Below are 26,920 nucleotides of genomic sequence, written 5' to 3'. Positions count from 1 at the left end.
TATAAAAAGTATTATCTGACGAAATGCACAGGTATGCATCTGTAATTTGACAACATGATAAAAGTGTGTCCAGAGTAGCCCTTTTAACTTTTCTACGGTGTGAAGGTTTGATCATTTTGCATTCAGAAGAATAATTGATCAAAGGTTGACACAGAGATCAGGAGAAACTCCTTTATACACCAGATCAAGGATGAGCTGAAAGCATACCCAGAATCACTACATGAGATTTTGTAGCCTCCAGTGAGGTATTGTGTGACACTATAATAATAACAATATTGTAATTGACTAATACATGTATTGGAGAAGAGCAGGAGGTCATGTCATATATGAGAACCTTCATTTTCTTCTGACAGCATGAGGAAGTTCTTACAAAATGAAGCGGGAAATATAAGATAACCAATTTACTCCTAGAACCCATCTCCTGAGGAAGAAAATACTATATATACAAACATTTCTAATTTATCATTTTGGCTGATCTTTATAAAACAATCCGTTTTTGTTCCAAAAATTTCCTTGTATTCTGTTGGCACGTACATGATGTAAATTGAATGAAATGCAGGGTACATTCGAGTTTAGTTAATTCAGAACTGATGAGGAATAAGGTAATTGTAGAATCTTCAGAGGATAAATGAACTCAGTTTTGCCTTCAGGTTACACCAAGAGTTAGAAGCAATATATCAGTATAAGACAGACCAGCAGCAAGGAAATATTAGGGGCAATTCCCAAAGAAAGTTTGAAGAAAAAAACGTAAACGTATTTCGTTTGTGAGAATATAGGGAGGGCGGATTTTTTCAAATGCTAGAATATATTCTTTTTATTTTTAGCACTTTTTTTTCAAATGCTGAAAATTTTCAGTGTTGACTTTGACATTATATAAAAAAAATAAGGAGGATTCGCATAATTGAAAATACAAATATGAAAAAACAGCAGATTATATACGGAGAAAAAAGTAAGGGGATCAGAAGTGCTCCCCCAAATAAACATATGTTCAAGAGTATGCAACCCAAAACAAAATATGTATTAACATGAACGCTAGAATTAGTTTATTGCAATAAAAATCTACTTCTTTTACTTTCTACGACGTACCGATTCTAATTAAACTAAACAACTTAAAGAAACAAGCTGAAAATGTGGATTTATACGTCCTGAAATTGTTCTATAATTATTAAATGAGCGGGAAGCACCATCGTGGACAGGAGGGCGTGATTAAGATTCGAAGAAAAAGCTCATGGCTTATCTGACTTCCCTGAAATTGATTCCTGCACTACATATATCAGTGCAATGCGTGTAAGTATGTTTATCATGTCAAAGATTACCAAGAATTTTATGGAAACTTTCAATCCTTCCTCAACATTAAATTTGGAAAGAATTGATAAATCATTAATTAAAGAGAAATCGTGACGCACATTGGGGAAAATTGACAAACGTAGAATTTTTGCATGACCTATGTTAATTTTGTTTAATTCCCAAAAGTATTAAGTTTAAGAAAGTTACAGGTTTCAGAACCTTAAAATTCTATTTTTATGAAAAAAATAAAAGTAAAAATAATTTCAGTATGCCCCATGACGAAAATATCGCTAAATAATTCTTCCTCCCAATTGTACGCTTGCGCAGAAAAGTGGCATAAGTTTTCATGGTTACCATGATCTCAGCTGTTTTTCCAAAATTTATATTGTGCAGTTTTTTCCTTGCCGTTTAATTGTCATATCTTAGCTATATTCTCATAATTTTCATAAGTCTTTCTCTGTATGCTACAGATATCGTAAAAACTCAATGATTTTGACTCATAGTGTTACTTTTATTAAAAATTGTCTCACTGCAAATATAAAGTTTCACTGGTTCATATTTTTGGGCATATTTTATACCAGTTGTTAAGTGTTTATATCAATACTAGATTTGACTACGAAATAATCCGTCTTCTTGTTTAATATATAGGACTCATGGAGAACACGTCCAATCAAAGGGAGATACTTACTTGTTTAAGACACCTGGTTCCCCCTCTGGAATTTCCAGGTGATACGTGTTTTATGCTCAGTTCACATATTTGCAAAATTTACATTATTTTTTAAATTGATCACTGTTCGATATCTTTGATCATCTTTTTCATTGATCATCTCCGATTTAGTGAAGACGAAAACTTAAAGACTTCGCTAAATGCCAACTCAATTCTTTAAACTATTTCTTAAGTATTCAATTCATTCTGTCAAAGTGTTCAGGTCTTCCCATTCATAAATCGTAGAACTTTGACAAAATATCAAACAAAAGCCTTTATAAAACTTAATTTCTGAGCAAGATGTCATGAGATGAGTGTATTTTCCAAGTACATATATGAGCATGTAGTACATCAAAACCCGACTCCTCAGTCTTGATTGCATCGTGTTTCCAAGATAAAACAATCATGACCACTTCCTCTTCATCATTGGTAATTTCTTAACCGTCTGATGTAACTGAATTTTTTTGGGAATCAAGAATTGCTTTATTATTGTTAAGATATTCAACTATTTTTCAAACTGTGATTCGTCGGACGGAGGGACAGACAAACGCCGCCAGCCGTTTGTGTGATGCTCTTCACTGCAGGCCGTGCATATACACCTTATAATAATAGATTTATTTCTGTTATAAAATTTTACAGACGTTTTATTAGCAAAATAAATCGTGGGATCCATTCAATCCAATCATTTACTCTTTCAGTAAACACGCATTATTTATAAATAACTTATATCATATAGTGAATCAGAAATTGAGGGGTTTCCAATCATTTCCATTAGATACGCTCCTTCTCTCTGAGTTTGGATTAGATGTCAAATTTTTGGAGTCTCTCCTCGCAGTGTTAATCAGGGGGGAGCCCGGCCGTGAGGACCTGGTACTGGAATTACCCGCCCCTCTCTGACTTGACTGTGTTGACCTGGGGCGAGTTGTGGAGCCGAGGCGACTAGAATTAGGTCGGAGGGATGAATGCCCGGATATAGGGCGGGAGGGTAGGCCAGAACTTGGCCGGGAAGTTTTAGGGGATTGTGAGTCACTGTTTTCTTGGTGCTCTTTTAGTTTTTGAAGTCCAGAGGCGGGACGTCCACTCGCTCTCCTGGATCCGCTCCCGATTCTGGAGTTTTCTGTTGCCATCTCCTGGCTAACAATTTCAAGGTCCAGTTTTAACTTGGATTGTTCCTCTTCATCCAAGGAGTCGTCTGCCAGCTGTCGTTTGATCATCCGTTTCTGTTGGATTCGTTCTCGTTCCTTGGCTTTGTCTTTTTTGTCATTGTAAACGGATTTGAGTTTTCCCTCTTTGAGCGCCTCTTGGAACAAGTCCACACGCGCCCTGAATGTGGGATTGCCGTCCATTTTTCTCTGCATCAGTCTCTGAAGTTTGATTCGAACACGTCCAATGTCTGTGTTTTATATGTCAAAGTTCCAGTTCTTTGAGGCGTTGTGCATCTCTCTCTCCTTCCGTTTGTATTCTGACTTGGCTTGCATCACTTCCCTGTAAATAGCAAGATACATCATTTATCAATTATTTAAGAATTTAATACTAAACATTTCCATGTATTAATAAGATACAGAAATTATTTATTTTTTCTATATCTTTTCAATTAGAATAAAATTATGAGATAAACTGTTTACATTAACCTTTTTTTTTTATTTAATTTGGGTTTTTTTTATTACTGTCCATCCTCATGCTTAGAATTGTGTTGATAAACACAACACTCATCTTTGGATAACATCTAATCTCAAAACACCTTATATCTTTAAGTACTGGGTAGGAGTAGAGTTTATATAAGATATAAAGTACATCATTTGTCTTTTTGAGCTCCTTCACCCTCGTACATAACCTTAGACATATAGAGTACACCAAAAAGGAACTTGTAATAGAAAAAAACAAAAGTACCCCTAAGATTCCCAACATACAAATTAAACAGATCTCCCACAATATAACATTATATGATCATAATATTCCCATGATAGAAATAGATCACCCACAATATAACTCTCTATGATCCCTATATTCCCACCACACAGGATACATAACTTTATACATCTATTGTGTTACAGCAGAAATATACTCTTCAAAAAAAGAAACGCATCGTGGAATTTTAGTGACACATTGAACATAAAAATTATTTAGTTAAATGATGCATTGATAAAACAGAAATGTGGTAAGCAACAGGAATACTATCTAAATGTCATAATTACTCAACAATTTTAAAATTATAGTCAGTTTAAGACCATTAAAGATCAATATCTGGTATGCCCCCCGCAGACACAAATGATAGCCACAAACGGCATCTAATGGAAGCAAATGTGTGTAATAAAAACTGCATAGGAAAACTCTCCCACTCCAAATGTAGAGCTTTAGTCAGCTGTTGCAGAGTCTGGGGATGCGATTATCTTTGGCAAATCATGTAAATCCCTTTTGTCCAATGCTGCTTAATTTGGATTAAATCTAGCGATTTAAATGACTGTGACTGAAACAGGTTGTTGTTTCTTTGCAAGAATTGGTGTGTCAAACGAGCCATATGTAGCTGTGTATTGTGAGATTACAATACGGCTCTAGGGTGCTGCAAAATTGAATGGGTATGTGTAGGTGGAACATGGTTAGAGTACCTTTTTTCCATCAAAGTCCATTGAATTCGAACCAAATCAATCTTACTTTCTTATAATACCATTTTCCATATCATTACACTACCACCACCAACTTTTTTAACGTCCTGGAGGCAGTTATCTATCTAACCTTTATTAAAAAGCATTAGTACTCTTAAACTTATACGAGGCTTTCAGATAAACATTCTGGACTAGTAGGTTAACCAAAATGTTCAGCAGTGATGCTGTGGTCATACTCTATTCATCTGAGATCTTTGAAGTCGATATTTGGGGTGTTGTGGGGTCGGAACAACAGCATGGATAGTCCTTTTGCAATACTTCGTAGTCAACTGAAAACGGTCTTGTTAGATGATCTGTGCAGTTCAGAGATAGCTAATGCTTTAGATGACGTCCTTGCATTACATTCATGCAATTTGCGTAATCCTCGGAAGTGATGCTGTGCTGCTGATGTCACACGTAGTCTACCATATTGTTTGCGAACATTGGGTGTTCGATGTTAATGGTTTATGTTTTATATGTTAGATATGGTCTGTTTGTAACATTAAAACCTCTTGCAATTGTAGATTACGGTACCCCTGCTTCCAGTCGCCCATTTTCCTTTTTATGCCACGCAACATTCAGATGCAGCAATTTAAGGAAGCGTCATTTTTCAGATAAAACCAGATTCAAAATATCGAGAACCCCCGCTTTTGATAGCCCCTTTGTATCTGAAGGAATTGCATCGTAATTCAACAAATGAAAATTGAGATCAAAATTTGGGGGAAAATTTTGCAAAATCAGGTCTTTTTGTCTGTGAGACTTGTAGAATAGCTGTAAAGTTAACAATTGCATTAAAAAATCATTCATTTCATTCGAATACATCGTATTCATACAAAAATAAAAGGTATGACAAAACTTTCAAAATTATTCAGGGCATTGTTCCTACTATGCGTTTCTTTTTTTGAAGAGTATATTAATTGTATTTTTTAAAACGATGTTTGATAAATTTTCCAATCAGTTAAATTAACAAGTAGATTATACCATGAAAAATTTACATATAACTGTTTATATTTTTAAAAAGTAAATATATTTATATATGCAAGCGCCTGTAGAATCTATTATATATTTACAAAATCAAACAAGCCTACTAGAATACAACACTAATGATCTAGGATTTGGTACAACATTCATTTATGCATTGTCTCAAGCCACGAGCCGGAGCTCTCTTCAGAATGGATTGATTGATTGATTGTATATTGTTTAACGTCCCTCTTGAGAATTTTTCACTCATATGGAGACGTCACCTTATGCAGGTGAAGGGCTTCAAATTTAGACCTATACTCGGCAATCAGGGCCATTGAGCAGTGAGGGTTCTTTATCGTGCCAGCGCCTACCGTGACACGGGACCTACGTTTTTAAGGTCATATCCGAAAGACCCGTGACTTTCACTTCTAGTGCCGAGCGCTTGGCGAAGGAACAGTCACTACCTTTGTTTACGTCTTAGGTATGACGCGGCGCCGCGAACGAGAATCGAACCCGGGCCTCCCGATCACGAAGCGAACGCTCTACCACTAGGCTACCGTGACCGGTTCTTCAGAATGGAGATAATCGTACATTTCGGCCTTACGTGTTTGCGACGATGTCATTTATGAAACAACACATAAAGCTCTGTCGTGACAAAAGCTACATACAATCTACTAATGTGCTCAACAAGAATAATCAAAACGTTTACAGAATCTAAAATAAGCAGGTGTCTAATTATTTTTTATAGCTGCAACACAACGATTAACCAAAAGTTCAATCACATGCTGAATAGTTACCCCAGGTCTTCGTCCTCGTGAAAACTACTGTAAAAACTACTGTAAAATGGACGTTAATTGGTTATTGAGAGAAATTTATGATGATCTGCTTTAAACAAAACAACTAAGGGAATACCACTGAGACCAAATTTCATTTAACTACAGAATTAAACACGATGGAAAAAATGAAAAGTGATAGATCTCACAAAATTAAGAAACAATACATGTTGGCCATAAAACACGGATCATAGAAATCTCAAAACAAGGGACCAGGGGCCCAGGGGCCCAGGAGGAGCAAGCATCCTAAGATGACGATGAACCAGCTGTAAACTCTGTGTATTGATAAGGTTAAAGGAACATTACGTACCAAAATTAATTCAATATGAAAACAAAGTCCTAACAATCGGTGTAAAACTTGCTTACTCCTCCAGGCCGCCTTATCCCTCCTCTTGTATCTGGAATTTTCAGGGGTTCGAGAGTTTTGCCCCTATTCTGATTCAAATATTTCTATTGTTAGATTTATTTTTAGATCGATTTCTGTTCGTTACTGTTACCTTTCCATTCCATCTTCTTCCTTAAATCAGATAGGCTTTTAAAAATGGACTATTTATTATCTAATTCAAGAAGTTCTAGAACATAGACCTATTTTCTGTCCAGTTTTGCATTTCAAAATGGGGTCGACTTACTTTGATCTGCATTTTACTTATGAACCATTGCTTCAACCGACTTTACTTACTTGAGATCAATCTCTCCATCCCCGTCTACATCCAGTTTCTGTATCATGTAATCCAGACAACGATCAGACAGAGGAATACAGTATAACTAGAATATAGAAAACAAACCATGTAACCCACACATTGATATAACAGCTGAATGAGAGTCCATTAAACAATATGCAAAATAAGAGCAGAGCAAACACGGACCCCAGAAACATCAGAGGTGGGATCATCTGCCATGGAGGAGTGAGCATCCTCTGCCGACCGGTCACTTCCGCCGTGTGCTCTTTGTAATTATCAGGAAATGACGGGAAAATCCGTCGTCAATTCAATGTATGAATAAAGGACTAACAATTGGTGCGAAAAACTTCAGTCAGCATTTGACTCAATGTTAAATTGTATTTGCTGACATATCATTGTATCGGCCATAGAACTTACGAAATGATGACTTTAAACGAGACTGCTGATACTCTTGTTTCATCAACTTGCTAACCGTTCACGGTAGCTCAGTCGGTAGAGCGCTCGCTCCGTGATCGGGGGGCCGTATCTTGGCCGCGACTGACCTAGTCGTTAAAATGGGTAGCAACTGTTCCTTCGCCATGCGCTCGGCACTTTGAACTGAAAGTTGCGGGTCCTTTGGATGAGAACTTAAAAATCGAGACCCCGTGTCAGCGGTAGGCGTTGGCACGATAAAGATCCCTAGCTACCCTAGATACAATCAATCTACAATCATCAACTTGCTTGTCAATAATTTACCTCGTTTCAGTAATTGTTCATACGTAGAGCATACTCTTGCGTATCGAATCAACTGAGATATATATACTCCATATGCAGGTGATGAAGGTATATTGCTGCATAAGTAAAGGAAGTTCACGATAGGAAAGTTAAAGTCATCACGTTTATCATATGGCTTGTTTGTTAGATTACCATTACTGTCTTTTCAAGTAAAACATCCAAGTATGAAATAGCAGTGACAGACTCTGCGGTATCTTTTATCTCAAGCTCACTAGGATTTATCGTATTGACATAGGAATGCAAATTACCATTGTTAATTGACAATACGTCGTCGATATTCAAGTAATGACAGTAATGAAAGAAAAACTTCAAGAGTACTGTGCAACAATATAATCAAGTGGTGTGAATCAGATGTGGGTACTCAATAATTCCAAAAAACTTTTAGACAATTTGAAATCGAAATATTTTACCAAAATCAACAGCTTAAAAACTCACAACTTTCAACTTTATACCCAACCACGGTTAATGAAGGTCCAAGCTTTTTTTATGTCATTGTCATTTTATGTCATCTGCTTTTGCAATAAAAATGGAACTCGTAAATTTACTTACCTGATCATATTGCCCATTTACAAAATTATTTTGTTAAAACACATTTTGATTGCACAAATAAGTACTCTGAAGTTGATATCAAAGAGATGCTTAAATATTTGATTGAAAATATCTATGTGGTTTTTGGAGACCAGGTATTCCAACAATCTATTGGAATTACAATGTGTATACATTGCGCTCCGTTATTAGCCGACCTATTTTATATTCCAATGAAGCAGAATTGGTGCAAAATCTTATGCATGAAAAGAAGAAAACACTTGCTGTGGCCTTCAATTTAACATTTTGATATATCCTGGTGAGCTGGAGAAGAAAGATACCACAGAGTCTGATTTATCTGTTTCATTCTTGGATATTTCACTTGAAAAAGACACTAATGATAATTCTAACAACCAAGCTATATGATTAACGTGATGACTTTAACTTTTCTATCGTCAACTTCCCTTACTTGTGTGAATCAGATGTGGATACTACAAAATTCTAAAGAACATTTCGACAATTTGAAATCACAAGACTTTACAAAAATCAACAGCTTAAAAACTTACGACTTTTCAACTTTATACACAACAATTCCCCACGACAAATTAAAATCCAGGCTTTTTGATATCATTGACAGCTGCTAGTTCAATCAAAATGGAAATCGAAACGTCACCAGTCCGGAATTATACATACCTAAAAATTGTCAATATTCTTAAAGTAATGCAAAAATTAATCCTCCAAAAGAAAGAAACTAACGCTTACCTAATCGATTGTTATAGATAGTTTTAAATTTCTTAAATTGCAAAACTTTAATGTAACACATAGACCTAAAGCTTTAATTAGGTCTATGCTTAAAAGTATGGAATATACATAAATATATTTTTGTCGCTGTCGGAGGCATGTATAAAATTAAAAATTTATAGTATCCCACTAGTATATATACTAGTAACTGCGACATTAATCTGGACATGACATTGTCCAGACTTTTACTTCCATTTCTGATTGTGTTGTCCAAAAATAAATTCTTAGACCTAGAGCTTTCTGCCTAAGATAAATTATAGAACTTTGCGGGATTTCTTAGCAGTATATCATAGCCAGGGTCACAAACATGTCTATTTTTTCAAGATATCGCATCTTAAAAGCCAATTGGGATCCACCCCCCCCCCTCCCCCACCCCATAATTTGTACACTGGTAAATCCCATGGACAATAACAATGAGTAATTTTCTCCCAAACTTTTTAAAACATCGGATGTATCCCATAGATTATGAGGAGTGAGATATTACCTGGGAGAATTCAGGGAAAGAAGTGGTTTCCCTTACCTCAATATCGGCAAACTCCATACAGACTACTTTCCCTATGAATTTCTTCACAGACTTCCGGAAAATCAAAAGCTGGGTGGGATCTAAGGATCAGGTGCCAAGTGGGAGTAAGCATCCTAAGTACTGCTTAGGTAGACAGGATTGTTCGCAGTCAAATCCTGTGTAAAACAAAGGCCTAACAATTGGTATTAAAAGATTATTATTTATTTTAATCATGTAGGAGAGGGGGGGGGGGGCTTTCAGTATCATATAGTTATAGACGGCGAATTTTTTTCAAGGTTAGCTTTATGTTACATTTTTGAATTTTCAGTTATAATACTCTGTGATTGTGTCAAAGAAAAGTATTAGATTAAAAGAAAAGAAATTAAGAACAATTGAGGTAAGGAACACCGGAGAGGGGGGTATGACTGTTCGCAATTTTACATGTGTATCTAATTATGTAATTTAGTAAAAGTATATATGTAACATACTACAGTATCATAAAAACCAAAAATAATATTCACTGTAATATTCAGTTCTCAGGAGTGAGACTGGTGTACACTCCCCTGTATGAACATAAAAAATCTTCATTTTTTTTTAAAGATGATGAAGTTCGTGTAATTCTAAATTGTCAACAATGGATCGGTCAAAGTCAGTCAAAAAGTAAAATAGTTGAAAGTAGTAAAAATTAGGCCTAACTTTTTGTAGTTTCTAACAAATGTGGCCAAACTTAAAGAAGGTTTGTGGTTATTTAAATTCTGATCTGAAAGCCTTTTACAATGTTTTAATTTATTTTGTCGAGTTAAAATTATTGTCAGATGCATTTGTTGTGGATTGAGATTCTATTAGTCTACTGAGCTCGCTATTAATAACTACATAGGTAGAAATAGTCTTTAGACTGGACTTAATGTAAGCAACCTTGCAAGGACTAGCTAAAAGCCAATGCATGCACTATTCATTAACACATTACTAATCTGAAGTGTCCTACACCAGCCACAAAAAGTCGTTCAATAGACCTTCATAAATCTCTGACTAGCAAATTGTAGATTTACGGAATCATAGCAGAGTCTCTAGTAGAACAAGTGTATAGTCAATGAATTTCCATTTCACTGTGTGTGCCAAGCTAACTGCACTATGACATAATATATACATTTGCAAATGTTTTCCTTTTGTAACACAACTGAAAGCAATGCATATGTATAACTGTATAAATACAGGTAACTGGGGTAAAACTTTGAGGTACCAATGTGTGTTTGGTCAAACGTTTGGTGACGTGATTTCTCTGTGACTGTCATTCAAAGGTTTGACGCGCGTTTAGTGGATTACATACATGCCGTTGAGTTTGAAAAATAACGCATTTCACACGTTAAAAGTAACAATCAGGCAAATGTAAAGTATGAATAAGTCACAAATGTAAATATAAGTATATAGTAATAAGGACTGTGCATTTTCTAAGTTTTATTGGGATGTAAAGCACTATGGCACATGATCAAACTTCATAAAGCCCTTCGGGTTCATGAGGATATGATACATGCCAATGTTTACATCTCAATAAAACTCAAAAAATGATACCTTCATTTCTTAACTATTCAGGTCCATGTAAAATAATTATAAGACTAAAATTTATAATTTATCAATGTTTCCTTACATTTAAGGCCTTCCTTATTGTCTCATACTCAACAAAGAGCTTAGTTTTATATAGTCAGATGTTAGATCCACTCTTTTAGTTATACTAGGAGCATTGCCAACATCTAATTTTGTTAAATTGTTTCAGGGTTAGTATTAGTTATCAACATTGGCAATAGACTTCTTGTAAAGCCTGCAGCACTATTATTTACATCTTTGAAGTGCATGCAAGAAAATCTATCAAATTAACTTTTAAACACATGCATGCAACAATACTACGCGATAAAAGTCATTAAAATTTTGGATTTTTTTTTAACAGTATTTAGTGCCAGGCAGCCAAACAAATTTGCCTGTTTCACTGTGTAAGCCATCATCCAGCAGTAAAAGGTGAGATAAACAAAGGTCATAAATGTGTGTTTGGACAAACGTTCGACGTAATTTCTCTGTGACGTCATAAAGGTTTGATGCGCGTTTAGTGGATTACATACATGCCGTTGAGTTTGAAAAATAACGCATTTCACACGTTAAAAGTAACAATCAGGCAAATGTAAAGTATGAATAAGTCACAAATGTAAATATAGGTATCATTTTCTGAGTTTTATTGGGATGTAAAACAGGTTGGCACATGAGAAAATCTTCCATAAAGCCCTTCGGGCTTCATGAGATTTGATCACGTGACCAACCCGTTTTACATCTCAATAAAACTCAAAAAATGATACCTTATTTCTTAAATATTCAGGTTACATGTAAAATAATTATAAGACTGAAAATTTATAATCTATCAATGTTTCACAATTAAGGCCTTCCTTATTGTCTCATACTCAACAAAGAGCTTAGTTTTACATTAAAATCAGATGTTAGATCCACTCTTTTAGGCATTATACTAGGAGCATTGCCAACATCTAATTTTGATTAAATTGTTTCAGGGTTAGTATTAGTTATCAACATTGGCTAATAGACTTCTTGTAAAGCCTGCATCTCTAGTATTTCACGATCTTTGAAGGGCATGCAAGAAAATCTTTCAAATTAATTTTTAAACACATGCATGCAACAATACTACGTGATAAAAGTCATTAAAATTTTGGATTTTTTTTTCAACAGTATTTAGTCCAGGCAGCCAAACAAAGGCCTGATTCACTGTGTAAGCCATCATCCAGCAGTAAAAGGTGAGAGTCAAAATGCCTCCTGAAAATAAATTACTTCATTGGTAAAATATGTTTTAATTTTTGTTCATTATGGAATAAACTATCATCTTTGAAGACTTTCTGTTTAAGAAAAACGCTTATTCTTAAAAACAACATCAGTTAATATTTGAGTCCTTGACAGATACAATATATAATGAAGGTCCTCTTTTTGTTGCAGTAAATCGATTCACCAGAAGCTACATGATTTGTACATAGAATCCTGCCAGAACCAAGATGATAGCAAGGTCAGAGGAAACTCGGAACAAGTCATACAGAGTTCACACACAGCTGTAGGACCATCTCAAAAAATTGTTTGCTTGTCCTCTTTCGACCAATGGACTGAAAATAACAAGATGGCCCGTTTGAAGACTTTATTTTAACCTCAGGAAGCATTTTGCTAAGCATTACATTTTGAAAGTTTAGGATTGATCGTAAAATTTTCTTGAAAAAAATTTCTCACTGTCCTATTGACCTAATTTTTTCATCATTGGGAGAGGGCAAACAAACATAATTTTAAAGATGGCCTAGATGTATTCCTCTCTAGATTAAACAGATAATATGATTATTTGACTCATTGTAAATTTTTAAAAGACCTTCATTTTAAGCTGTTCGGTAGATATTTATATACAGCTTTTTTGAAACTTTTGACATCAAAAACACTGAGATCTTAAAAATTGTGGATACATTAAAGTAATTTGAGAATCTATATTTTAGCCTGGGTATCTTAATTGAATCTTCACTTACATAGAGTTCATGCCATCATGGTAGAGAGGTTTGACTGTATGTGAATTTTTGTAGGATTCCTGTGTAGTTTTTGTCAGTGTACTTTTCTAATCAACATTTTGTTTTCCAGGATATTGTGCTGTCCTCTAATCTCTTGTCTAAGTTGGTCAGGAGGGACAAACTGAATTGTCTGATCCTCAAGCTGTACCCGGGAAATGAGGGCTACTCCATAATGTTACGGGGGCGTGGAGGGGTAGAGCTAGAGACACTGAAGCTCCCATACGAGGTCAGATTTATATTGTATACACTGTACATGATTTTTTTTAAACCGCACCTATCGATGAACCAGTACACTGATGGAGAAATAAAGTACATTGACTATTTGTAATTTTATCTTAAACAAAGACATTGGAAATGTAAATATTAAATCATCAATTTCTACCTTACAGGTATCAGAGCTACTGGACTATGTGGACTCTTCTGAGGTGAGATGTTTAGATTCGACAAGGTCAAAAATAGAGGAAAATCAAAATGATGTGTGATATCTGTATTTTGTAGATAAATGAGTCCTATTAAAAATGAATTTTTGGGTGTTTTTTAGATGTGGTGTATAATTATTATAATTTCTCCCTTTGTTCTATTGACAGCTTCCTCCGTTCCTTGTGGATCTTCTGGAGAAAGCTCAGGTCTGTAACTGATAGTTTGTTTGTTTGTATGTTTGTTTGTTTGTATGTTTGTTTGTATGTTGTTTTAAAACATCCCTCTTGAGAATTTTCACTCATAATACGGAAATGCCACCACTTACAGTGAAAAGCTGCAAATTTTGTCCTATGCTCGGCACTCAGGGCCATTTAGCGACACGGGACCTCGGTTTATACGATCTTATTCGAAGGACCAGTCTCCACCCCCCCTAAAGTAACTGGAAGTTAATACAGTAGTCTTCATAGGCAGCATTCTATTTATGATTTATGATATTTCTTCGTATTTGAGATGAGTGATTTTCTGATTACAGGTGAATGTGTTCTACAGTGGCTGTGTTATTCTGGAGGTCCGAGATTACCGTCGGTCGATCACGGGGTCGTACGACACACAGTATGTTCTACTGAAACCCACCCCTCAGGTACAATGTACATGTATTTACATATTTACATAGGTGTCACAATAATCATAATATCACAGCTAAAAATGATTTGAATTAGAAACAGAACCTTTAAATTTCAAGACTTTGCTTCTAAAATGCATGAATGATCATCTTATCCAGGGTATGCTGTAGCCTATAGTATTTAAAGTACAAATAGATAACCAGTCGTCAGCTTGGATAAAGAAAATATATTACTCATTTTAATTAATTAAATCATATGTTACTTCATAGCATTATTACATAACTAGTATATTCAATTTAAATTTTTTCACTTATCAGTGTCTGTTGTGAGATGATCAATTTAATCAAATACAGACATTACTTTAATTAATTACGAGGACATCACTTAATTTCCTAGAATATTTTTATTTTCAGTCGATGTTGTCAGACATGTACAATATAATTAACGACGGACATCGCTGGACACAAGAAGACCAGTTTACGTTGGAGAGTCAGTTGCTATTGGCAACAGAGGAGCCCCTCTGCCTGGACCCCTCCCCATCGGTCTTTCTGGTCAACAACAAACTTCAGTATGAACAAAAGAGACTCTGTGACCCCATGCTCAAAAGGTCAGTACGAACAAATGAAAACTCTTTGACCCAGTGCTTAAAAGGTCAGTACGAACAAAGGAGACTCTTTGACCTCATGCTTAAAAGGTCAGTACAAACAAAGACTCTGTGACCCCATGCTCAAAAGGTCAGTATGAACAAAAGAGACTCTGTGACCCCATGCTCAAAAGGTCAGTACGAACAAAGACTCTGTGACCCTATGCTCAAAAGGTCAGTACGAACAAAGACTCTTTGACCCCATGCTCAAAAGGTCAGTACGAACAAAAGAGACTCTGTGATCCCATGCTCAAAAGGTCAGTACGAACAAAAGAGACTCTGTGACCCCATGCTCAAAAGGTCAGTATGAACAAAAGAGACTCTGTGACCCCATGCTCAAAAGGTCAGTACAAACAAAAGAGACTCTGTGACCCCATGCTCAAAAGGTCTGTGACCCCATGCTCAAAAGGTAAGTACAAACAAAAGAGACTCTGTGACCCCATGCTCAAAAGGTCAGTACAAACAAAAGTCAGTATTTAACAAAAGATCTGTCTGGTTACTCTTTGACCCCATGCTCAAAAGGTAAGTACGAACAAAGACTCTGTGACCCCATGCTTAAAAGGTCAGTATGAACAAAAGAGACTCTGTGACCCCATGCTCAAAAGGTCTGTGACCCCATGCTCAAAAGGTAAGTACAAACAAAAGAGACTCTGTGACCCCATGCTTAAAAGATCGGTATCCAGGGTCATTTACCTTTTACAAACAATGTGGCACAGTCTGTCTGGTTATTTGACCATGCATCCATCTGTTAGACTTCATCATTTGTATGTTGTATAAAAAAGAAGTATATCTTCCTTCCAATTAGTTGTACCTCATCTATTGTGTTTAGTTCAGTTAGAGAAGATAACAGATTTTCAAAAAGATAATTGTCAACCTAAAATAGTTATATTTAAAAAAATTTCAGTCCAGAGGGATAGCTGAAGAATTCTGATATACACATAATAACACACTTTTAATTTTAACTTAGTGTCTTAACCTGTCTTGCAGTAAAGAAACAGATGCTATAATACACATGTACATAAAATACAGAAATTAACGCATTTCATAAAATTTTATATAATTAGGTCAGCCAAGAGGTACAACCAGGCTGCTCTGAACAGGAAAAGGAAGTCGGCCAGTGCAGCTGCACCAAAAGAACTCAAGCTGCACGACTTCATTCATAAAAAGAAAATGAGGTCCAATCCTCCCGTCAATCTGAAAGTGGGAAAACCTGTGAGTTTGTTTGATGATCAGAAAAGCTGTTTATCTATTTCACATAAAAGATTTCTTTATAAGTACATCAAACTGAGCACAGAAAATATCTTGTGTTTCAATACTACATGTATATGGCTGTATGTATAAAAAATTTCAAAATACCTCAATTTTCTAGATGAATCCAAATGTTTTCTGATGTAGTGATATAACATGTGGATCAAATATTTTGCTCCCGTTACAAGGAATTCTAAAATCTCTAGTAATAATGAAAGAGTATTTCAATTGATATGGCTTGTTAATGATTATGACTTTTATCTTTGCTCACATAATCTTTGAGATACATGTATGTATTTTAATTAAATATTTTTCAGCATGTTGACATGTGGAAACAGAAACCGCTTCAGTTATCTGCCCCTGAATCTGTAGAGGTATTTTTTCTAATTTTCACATGAAAGAAGATTTTTTTGTGTGAAAATTAAATAAACAATGTTTATAAATTTCTTTCAGGTGAACAAGTTTGCGACGGTTGTACCAGCTGCAGAATCGGCAACAGATAATTCATTTGTAAGCTCCGAAAATTAATTTGTCTTTGTTAATTCATTCCAAAGCAATTTTTTAATAGTCAACTATTTTTCCAGCAAGAGAGTAAAATATATTTTGCATCTTTTCATTACTAAGTAAAAAAAATGTTGTTTTTAATGTCACTCTTTCCTCATAACAGGAGGTCATGGAGGAGATAACTCTGGAACGAGACGTCAGCGCGGATAAAAAAATCCTGGCCAAACTAACCATCCAGAAGAGGAACTCGGATGATGAGTTTTACGGGGAGCTTTATCTGGACCATGATTACCGCGAGGGCAGCGTCGGCACGTCGTGCATGTAAGTCGTCACCTTCTCATTAACTTCCTCTTATTTTATTTGTCTAATTTTGTCATGTGCCAGAAAATTAAGTAATTATTATATTAAGATGCATACATGCATACATCATGGAAAGACAAGGAGTTATATTAAGCAAAACCATTTACATATTCAAATGTTACATATTGTGTCTGTAATTTCTATTTGTTATATAAACATTACTTAGTGGTATTTTATTTAACAGGTTCCTGTTGGGTACACGACTACTGGTGGACAAGCAAGTCAGATTCTAGATTAGACTGTAAACATTGTTTTCATTCTAACATGGTGTGTGTATCTGTTATAACCACTCTGTATTTAAATATTAGAATTTTATTTAACAGGTTCCTGTTGGGTACACAACTTCTGGTGGATATAATTCTAGATACCTGGAGACATTGTTTTCTTCTATCTGTGTGTGCATCTGTTATACTATTGGAATATGAGAATTTATTAGGTACTCTTAATAATTCAGGTACCTTGAGCAGTTCAAGGAGATATTTACAGAGGAGGGGAGGCGGGCAGTGAAGATAACCACTCAGAAACCTGGACACCCCCCACATGTAGAGTTCACCTAAACCTCCCAAACCCCCACCACCCCAGGACTGGGACCAGCTGGACCCCAGGGCATTCTCAGTGCACATGCACCTGCTCTCACAGCTGCCATTAAGGGGCAGTTTACTCAGGTCTATTTTTGTCATATAATTAAAAATTTTATAAAATATACATGCTATACATGTATGTAAAAAACCACCATTCTCTATTTTCAAAAATTTTGAAGCCAGTCTTTCAGAAAAGATGTTTCTTTATGTTGCTAAGAATTAGAGCTCTTAATCTGTAAATTTAAAAACTTATATAAGAATTTATATCAATGTTAAATCATATCTATGTTTTTATTTTATTAAATACTCTTTATTTTCCTTTATTTACTGTCACTTTCGTTTTCCTGCTGTTTACTACTGAGTGTACACTTTCATTTTCCTGATGTTTACTACTGAGTGTAACTTTCATTTTCCATGCATTTCCTCTCATGTGATGTTTACTTTCACTTTCATTTCCTCTTTGTTTATACCCAGGCTGATTTGTCTACCACCTCTTCATCAGGACTCACTGCCAAAAGGAATGTACCAATCCAGCTCTCCCTAACCTTGGCCCCTATGGGTATGTATGATATTTGTACTGATATTGAATAATTAAAAAATAAATTGACATTTTAAAAAAGGTAATGTATATACATCCATATGATCAAAATATTATAGTCTGTGTTGCACTATGTTTCAGCACAAGGAGCCCAGCCAGCTGGGAACCAGTTACAACTGAACATTCAGAAACCTCAGCAACCGCAGCAGCCAGGAATGAGGGGCAAATCATTGTCACAGGGCGCAGGGCAAAGGTAAGGCATTGTCACAGGGTGCAGGGCAAAGGTAAGGCATTGTCACAGGGCGCAGGGCAAAGGTAAGGCATTGTCACAGGGTTCAGGGCAAAGGTAAGGCATTTTCACAGACGCAGGGCAAAGGTAAGACCATGTCACAGGGCCCAGGGCAAAGGTAAAACCATGTCACAGGGCCAGGGCAAAGGTGAGATAAGGCATTGTCACAGGGAGCAGGGCAAAGGTAAGAAAAGGCATTGTCACAGGGCAGCAGGGCAAAGGTAAGGACAGCTAGGGCACAGGGCAAAAGTAAGAAAAGGCAGGGCACAGGGCAAAAGTAAGGAAAGGCATTGTAGCAGGGTAGAGGACACAGGGCAAAAGTAAGAAAAGGCATTGTCACAGGGCACAGGGTAAAAGTAAGAAAAGGCATTGTCACAGGGCATAGGGTAAAGGTAAGAAAAGCAATGTCACAGGGTAAAGGTAAGGAAGTTTGTTTTGGTATATGCTTATCTCATCATAATTAAAAATTAAAATTTGTTGTTTATTATATTTACAGGGCCTCATCCTCCACCCCAAGTCCGGCCACCACTCCAACTTCCGCTCCAAGTAAGTCAAAAATTAGGGTAATGAAGTACAACCTTAACTGAAAGGAAAAGATACATAAAAATCAAATGACTGTAACATTATTTTGTTTAATTCATTCCATGTAGTTCAAGGTCAGTTGTTTTCTCCTGGCCTGATTCCCTCTCCCGCTGCAGCCCAGACCAATAAAGGGGTCACCAGTTTATCTTCACCTCCAACATCTGTCCCTGGCAGGAAGTCATCAACAGAGGGTGCCACTGTACAACAGATCAACCCGGGGCTCCCACAGGGAAATGTAACTTTTGTACAAAGTAAGAGATTCAAGTTTGAAAACTGTTCAGTTGCTACACTTGTAATTAATTTGAATTATGCTATACATGTATTTAAACCAGAAGATCAATATGGAGGATCAAATTTTAATGATGTTTTTCATGTTTACTTGTAGACACAGAAAATCCTCCGAGCACACAGAGTGGACAACAACAGAACATCGCTAACATCAACATCACAAACATTGGGCTTCCCCCCAACATTAACATCCAGAACCTGACCGGACTTCCGGGGGTCAACATCGCCAACCTCCAGGGGCTACAGAACATGCAGGTGTCACTGACCGGGGTGTCCATGCCCGGGGGTGGCATCGCCGTCCCCGTGCCCATAAGCCTCATCAACACCAATGCAGGTAAGATCCAAAAATAGTACAGTCAAACTCAAAAGCGTTAGTCCATACAGGAAAACTCATTTAGTATGAACACGGAAATTGCGAATTCATGGATATAATGAATATGGCACGCTAAATTCACAAAAATGAGCTAATCATAGTTTCACAATCGATTAACTAGGTTTATCGGTTGTAAACTATAGTTTACGGACTGTAAACTATAGTTAACAACGTTAATCTATATTTTATATCTGTACACCATAGTTAACGCAATAATCTATGTTTCACAAATGTAAACTATGCTTAACACCGAAAACTATCATTTGCGATTTCAAAACATAGATTATCTGATAAATACAGTTTCACGATTTGTAAACTATGGTTTACAACTCTTAACTATAGTTAATGATCGTAAACTATAGTTTACAGACGTGAATCTATGTTTATCAACAAAATCTATTGTTAATGTTTTATTGCAGACAGATAAATTTAGATTAGCATTCGTAAACTATAGTTAACAACGGTTGAATATAGTTTTACAGATGAAAACTATAGTGAACGAATTGTAAACTACAGTTCACAGTTTGTAAACTATAGTTTACAGTCGATAAACCTAGTTTATCAATTGTTAAACTATGTTTAGCATGCCAAATTCACAAAAATGAACTAATCATAGTTTCACAATCGATAAACTAGATTTATTGGTTGTAAACTATAGTTATCAACTTTTATCTATATTTTACATTGTAAACCATAGTTAACGCAATAATCTATGTTTCACAACCGTAAACTATACTCATACATGTTAACTCTCCCGATTTAGGCGGGAGTCTACCGCTTTTTCACTCCATCTCCCGCCTACCGATTTAATTCAGAAATATACCGCTTTTCTACAAAAGCTGCGTCTAAAGTATTTTTGGTAAGCTTGGGTATCCATTTTTGAAGCCACTCTCATAAAATCTCGCTAGATATCGCGTGATTTGACTCGGAATCATACAAACGCTTTTTTTGTACATAGATTTCAAGCACGGATTTGACAACGACAACGACACAAGACTACCAGTGATTACATTGGTTACGATAAATTAATCAACATCCCTGCCATGAAAAAGAAGATACAGCTTTTAAGAATTAGATGAAAACATTTGACATCGTCTGTAAAAGCACAGAAGCTCACAACTTTATCAATAAAGTCAATAGAAATCACTCGATTGACCAAGCCATGTGGCACATCTCTACTTTCGTTTTCGATCATCGTGGGAAATCTGATTTATTTAACGAAAGATAGGAACTTGTTTTAGATCTCGATTAAACCATGTCATCATTTGTTTTGTTTAAAAACTGAATGAACATTCAGAATTATTGCTTGTAGGCTATATCAGCAAAGATCACTCTTCAAAAAGCTAAGTAATGCAGCCAATCCAAGCAAAATGATGAGCATGAAAAATATTTGAATTTGTACAATTTATGTCAAACTTAAGGTGTTTCTGTCTTCTTCTTTGCTGTTGATATTTAAGGAATCACTGTCTAGTTTTGAGAGTATGCCAGGGCATCAACAATAGTGGGAAACATGGGATAATTTGCATAATGGGCGAAGCCCGTTATGCTAAAATTATCCCATGTTTCCCACTATTGTTGATGTCCCTGGCATACTCTCATAACTAGACAGTAATTCCTTATATTTCCATTTCATTGTGAAATAAAATTGTAGACTTAGACATTAAAAATGTAAACTTATAGATATAAATTACACGAGGACTTCCATGCCAATTTCAATAGTCCTCACACACTGACGTCAAACACAAAGGCAGCCGCACGAGATTTACATGCATATTTGGCCTCCTTAGCGTCAGACACAGAGACAGATGTGCACGAGATTTGCATGCGTATTAGGCCTCCTTAGCCGCTGACCTATCGACCTGTCTAATTTACATTTCGGCAGAATTATCAAGAAATAAATTCCCACAACTTTCAAACAGGTATCACAGAGAAAAAAAATAGAAATGGAAATATTTAAGATTAATTAATGTAGGTACCTGATTTCATTTAAGGCATATAATATACATGTATATTACATGAAAGATATCAATAATCCAAGCGTTAAACAACACGCGCGCAATGCTACCGCTTTTGAGGTCTGAATCTCCCTATTTTTCATCACAATAGGTTAACATGTATGCTATACTTAACACTGAAAACTATCATTTGCAATTGCAAAACATAGATTTTCTGATAAATACAGTTTCACGATTTGTAAACTCTGGTTAACAACTCTTAACTATAGTTAACGATCGTAAACTATAGTTTACAGACGTGAATCTATGTTTATCAACAAAATCTATTGTTAACGTTTTATTACAGACAGATAAACTTAGATTAGCATTCGTAAACTATAGTTAACAACGGTTAAATATAGTTTTACAGATGAAAACTCTACTTAACGAATCGTTAACTATAGTTTATGATTTGTAAACTATAGTATTAGTTTATCAATTGTGAAACTAGGGTTTAGCTCATTTTTGTGAATTTGGCGTGCTATAAGCGAAGTCATCTTGGATCCCCAGCTATATAAAATTAATGAATATCTTATACGGTTCTAAAGAATTACATAGGTCCCAGCGACTTTGTTATATCCGAGCGCTGTATACAGTACAGCTCAAGTAATATATTTCATTACAGGTCCTTTACAGAATCGAACATTTGTCAGTTCTGACCACCACTCAAAAGATCCACACCTGTATTTTATTATATTTATATTACAGGTGTAATACAGAATCAGAACAGAAGTAGATCTGTATTTTATATTTATTATTACAGGTGTGACAGAATCAGAACATCTTTGTCAATTCTGACCACCACTCTAAGATCCACACCTGTATTTTATGATATTAATATTACAGGTGTAATACAGAATCAGAACATCTTTGTCGGTTCTAACCACCACTCAAAGATCCACACCTGTATTTTATTATATTTATATTACAGGTGTAATACAGAATCAGAACATCTTTGTCAGTTCCGACCACCACTCTGAGATCCACACCTGTATTTTATATTTATTATTACAGGTGTGATACAGAATCAGAACATCTTTGTCAATTCTGACCACCACTCTAAGATCCACACCTGTATTTTATGATATTAATATTACAGGTGTAATACAGAATCAGAACATCTTTGTCAGTTCATTGCCCAGTGGTTCTCTATCCTCCACCACCACTGGATCCGTGCCAGTCTCTGTGAGTAGAAAACTTGTACGTATGCATGGCAACCAGATGTCAACACTTCCAGTTTGTCTGCATGGTAACCATGGTAACCATGGTCATGTGTGGATTCAGCATGCTCTCACTTTTTGGCATTAAGGGTGTAAACATTTGACAAATAATTTGTTTAAATTCATCAATGAAGGATACTAACAATTAAATGTACAGTATATGAGTGTTTGTGCAGGGAATTTCAGAATTAATCGTTATATAATTAAGTATGGTTAGGGAGGGCTTGCTTTAGCATTGCATGTCAATGTTTGATGTCTTGTCTCATGTATATGAATGATTTTGAATGAAATTTGTGGTACAATTTCTAGTTTATTGACTTTTATTCTGTTTTATTCTTATTATTAAAATGAAGTTTTATATAAGGCTTTTCTACTAAATGCCTGCTGTTAATTACATGTTTTATACTTTATAAACTTGCCATAGGTGTTCATTTTAAATTTTGATGAGACATTAAATAGCCTGGTAGAATTATTGTTCTTTTAATTTACATTACATGCAGGTATTCAATGACTTAATCTTTTGAAAAATGCTTGAAGTCTTATATAAGGTTCTATTGTCCAACTTGTTCTATTAAACTTTAAATCTTTTACCAATGTCAGAGTATCTTTTGTAATTTAGACTTCATCATCTGTTGGGTCAGCACCAACTTTGGTTACCATGGTAACCTCAATGCCCACAGCTGTCACAACTTCTGGTTTATCCTTCACTTCATCATCGCCTTCATCATCAGCCACAGTCACATCAGGTAAATAAATCATCATCATCTACAGTCACTTCAGGTAAATAAAAATTAGATAATCTTTCGATGTTTTAATATTAGAGTATCCAAATGATCTTGGATATTGTATAGGATTTCAGATTTACCATATTTATATGTACATCTAAGGGGCCTGTTTATCAAAAGAACTAAAGACTGAGACAAAAACTTAAGGTGATTTTAGAATATTGCACAATTAATGATACTATTACATATTGCCTGCATAGATATATCCTTCTCAATCCTATTTAAAAAGATTTTCAAAAATTTTTACACTTACGTTTAAAAGAAAGTTATTTGCAAAATTACGGTTTTGTCTTTTGTAAAATTGGACCCCAAATCTCTAAAAAAAATACTTTAGGATTTATGTATCATATAGTAAAGGATGATGTAATTTTAGAACTTTCATACAATTCTGTATAATACATTTCATCCCCTGCCTAAGAAATGTATACATTATCTTTATTTTCTTTTTTAAGATATTCATATTTTTTTTCACTGTTTGGCATACAATTATTAAATATTTTATGAAATATTTTGGTGTACTACAGGGTCAGTGACTACCCCCAGTACTGTTATCACTGGTTCAGGAGGACTCTTATCCCCCATCATAGGAATCACCCCCTTTGTACAAGGAGGGGTAAAGACTCAGCCTGGATCTAACATCAGACAGCCATCCTCTGTTCCTCTTCTACAGGTAAATCTAATATAAATCTAATCTCAGCTTCTCACACACATGTAACCTAAATATCTCTCAGGTAAACACAACATCTTAATAAAGGTTAACTAAACATCTCATAGACAGGTTACCTGAGTATCTCAAACACAGGTAAATAATTCTTACACACAGATAATCTCACAAGGTATGAACAAGCTACTCATTTTGTATGTTTTGGGGGGAGATACTGATCTTGAAAAGCATTTAGGTGAAGTACTCATCCATTTAAATAAAATATCCAATATTGCAGATCCAGGGACAGCCTGGTATACAGTTAGTGGGTCTCCCTCAACAGAGGGCGCCAGGGAAGTCAGGCCCAGGGGTCATGACCTCTCAGTCTGGTGGTAAACCAGGGCCATCGCTACCAACAACAGGTAAGGTAGAGGCCTAATGAACTGATTAAACAAATTCTGCTGTGTACTTCATTTTCCAATTTTTAAATGTCTAATTAAGAGGAAAAGTTCTTGTCTTGGTAGCAGAAGAATATAAAATGGTGGAATTTGTAAATGTTGTAACATTTTTTGTCCTTTCCCTTGTTACAGTGCAGCTGACAGCACAGAACATTTCTGGACACCAGTTAGCTACCCTGTCTCAGTTCAAACCTAACACACCACAAGGGGGCGCAGTTCCCCAACAACATATGCTACAACTACAGCAGCTTCAGTATAAACAGCTACAGCAGATCCAAATCCGTCAGCCGCAAGTTGCTGCTTCTCCGCCTGTCAGTAAATCCAAGAGTAAGAAACGGACCACACCAACTCCACCAAAACAGTAGAAACACACAACGCCAAGACAACAAGAAATGGACCACACCAACCCACCCAAACAATAGAAACACACAATCTGACAAAAACAAAACCATAAATGGACAACTCCCTCCGAGCAGTAGACATGCCTACTTTATACAGCCTCTTCCACAACTGACATTCCAAAAACAGACAACACTAATTCACACAGTGGACATGTGTACCCTACTGAAGACAGCTAGACTTAAGTATTCCCATCTAATCAATAAACAAATCAAAACCCAGTATTGTACTGCAGTTATTGTAGCAAATGTTACAGATTGTAAAGTTTATTATATAATTTAAATAATCTTGTTTCAAAATATATCTATAAATGATAGTGAAAGAAGAGAAAACAAATATAGTGGTATTAAAATGCATGTACAACATGAGGCCATTCCACGTTTTTTCTATGTTTAGCGTCCACAGATGGATTGGTTTTGAGGTTATAAAATTAAAAAAAAAACACAAATTAAAACCAACAAATACAATATTTTGAAACACAATGTACTCTTTTTGGATTGACATCTCTCTTTTTTTATTAGTATTGAGCCAAAAAAAATTTCATTAAAGCAAAGCTAGACTATATTGTTACAAGCTTTGTCTGCTGGATTCATAACATTTTGTTCTTACAGTCTTTCTAATTCTTTTATCATCTACCATTAATTATCTGTAGATCTTAGTGTCAGATATGCAGAATATGATACCATTCACCCATTTTGAGTGGTATTCTATGTCAAAAATATTAAGAAATAGTATTTAAATTGTTTGATTTTTACAACACAAATAATTTTTTTTAAAATATATTTTAATGTTATTTCCAGTTGTTGATCATAAAAGTCAAGTCAACACACATATTGAAATTTTTTTACTGTAATTCTGTGAATGTTTGACAAACAACGTAAAATTCATACCTAATATTATTGAACTCTGTTCATTTTATCCATGCGAAATCTCATTTGTTGTTGTTGCGTCAGATCATAAATAGAGCAGCAGTCTGTCCCACATGACCTTTTTACAGATTATGGTGATTCCTGTTTTATTTGTGTTTTACTTATTAGAAAAATTGATAGATTAATATTATAATTCTGATAATTGTAGCAGTCTGTATCTGATTATATTGAATTTGTCTGAGTGATTTTTGAAAAGCGTAAAAAGCAGCATTGAAGTTCCCTGTCATGTAGTAACAAATTCCTAAGATTTGCCATGATATGCCTCCAAGCAGGATACCTTCAATAAAGTTATTTTGAATTCGGTTCCAAAGGTCATTCAAAGCTGTTTGTACTCTTGTTAAATCAACATGAATGTAGCACAAAATTTCTAGCATGTGTAGCAATACAAAAGGTCGAATGTATAATGGATGCCTGATTACAGACTGTTCTATCAGTAATTCATTGATATAACCGATATCTTCGTAAAGCGTAATTGGTCCTGCTATGGCTTCTCTCATCTTTGTAGACCAAGATTTTCCTCCTAAAACCTGAGCATACTTATCTCTGTCCCCAAATATAGAGTCTATATACATCACATGTGGTTGTGATAACTTGACCTTAGTCATCTCTATAATAGATAAAGCTTCTGTGTACCTGGATGTCTTGTAATAATACATTGCTAAATACAACGCATCAGAAATAAAACCAAACCTGGCAGCTAATTTGAGCATGTTACAGGAAATCTTGTCCGTAATGTACCT

The 26,920-nt window shown here is 35.4% G+C and overlaps 2 protein-coding genes across 3 annotated transcripts; one reads left to right on the top strand and one right to left on the bottom strand.

The window, feature by feature from the left end:
• Window positions 1–2,593: 2,593 nt before the first annotated feature.
• Window positions 2,594–7,209, bottom strand: LOC134277520 (uncharacterized). Of its 2 annotated transcripts, XM_062759850.1 has the most exons (3): window positions 7,111–7,192; window positions 6,396–6,434; window positions 2,594–3,478 (listed from the first exon to the last, which is right to left on the bottom strand). In XM_062759850.1, the coding sequence occupies exon 3, from the start codon at window positions 3,349–3,351 to the stop codon at window positions 2,734–2,736; it is 618 nt and encodes a 205-aa protein (XP_062615834.1). In that variant the 5' UTR covers window positions 3,352–3,478; window positions 6,396–6,434; window positions 7,111–7,192; the 3' UTR covers window positions 2,594–2,733. The 2 variants fall into 2 exon arrangements, with proteins under 2 accessions (XP_062615834.1, XP_062615835.1); XM_062759851.1 differs by lacking the exon at window positions 6,396–6,434 and having other exon boundaries at window positions 7,111–7,209.
• Window positions 7,210–12,425: 5,216 nt separating this feature from the next.
• On the top strand, window positions 12,426–25,268 carry LOC134277521 (transcription factor SPT20 homolog; the record flags this gene model as incomplete). Its single annotated transcript, XM_062759852.1, is given in 23 exon segments — window positions 12,426–12,502; window positions 12,699–12,765; window positions 13,374–13,529; window positions 13,693–13,728; window positions 13,891–13,929; window positions 14,256–14,363; window positions 14,760–14,953; window positions 16,054–16,201; window positions 16,555–16,611; window positions 16,691–16,747; window positions 16,905–17,062; window positions 17,286–17,318; window positions 17,556–17,766; window positions 18,157–18,241; window positions 18,362–18,473; window positions 19,006–19,055; window positions 19,160–19,342; window positions 19,477–19,713; window positions 22,846–22,946; window positions 23,586–23,712; window positions 24,276–24,421; window positions 24,693–24,816; window positions 24,985–25,268. Coding segments are annotated over 23 exon segments (2,739 nt in total), but the record flags the coding sequence as incomplete, so codon positions are not given.
• Between the last annotated feature and the right edge of the window lie 1,652 nt (window positions 25,269–26,920).

Source organism: Saccostrea cucullata, unplaced genomic scaffold (genome assembly GCF_032062105.1).
Source record: "Saccostrea cucullata isolate Sc308-1 unplaced genomic scaffold, CSIRO_AGI_Scuc_v1 ctg18708, whole genome shotgun sequence".
In the NCBI taxonomy this organism is placed as follows: domain Eukaryota; kingdom Metazoa; phylum Mollusca; class Bivalvia; order Ostreida; family Ostreidae; genus Saccostrea; species Saccostrea cuccullata.
Note: the sequence above shows the minus strand (reverse complement) of the source record. Positions and strands in the feature narration are given on the sequence as shown.

Excerpts from the sequence above, each read along its gene's own strand:
- LOC134277520 (XM_062759851.1), bottom strand. The coding sequence starts at position 3,351 with ATGCAGAGAAAAATGGACGGCAATCCCACATTCAGGGCGCGTGTGGAC.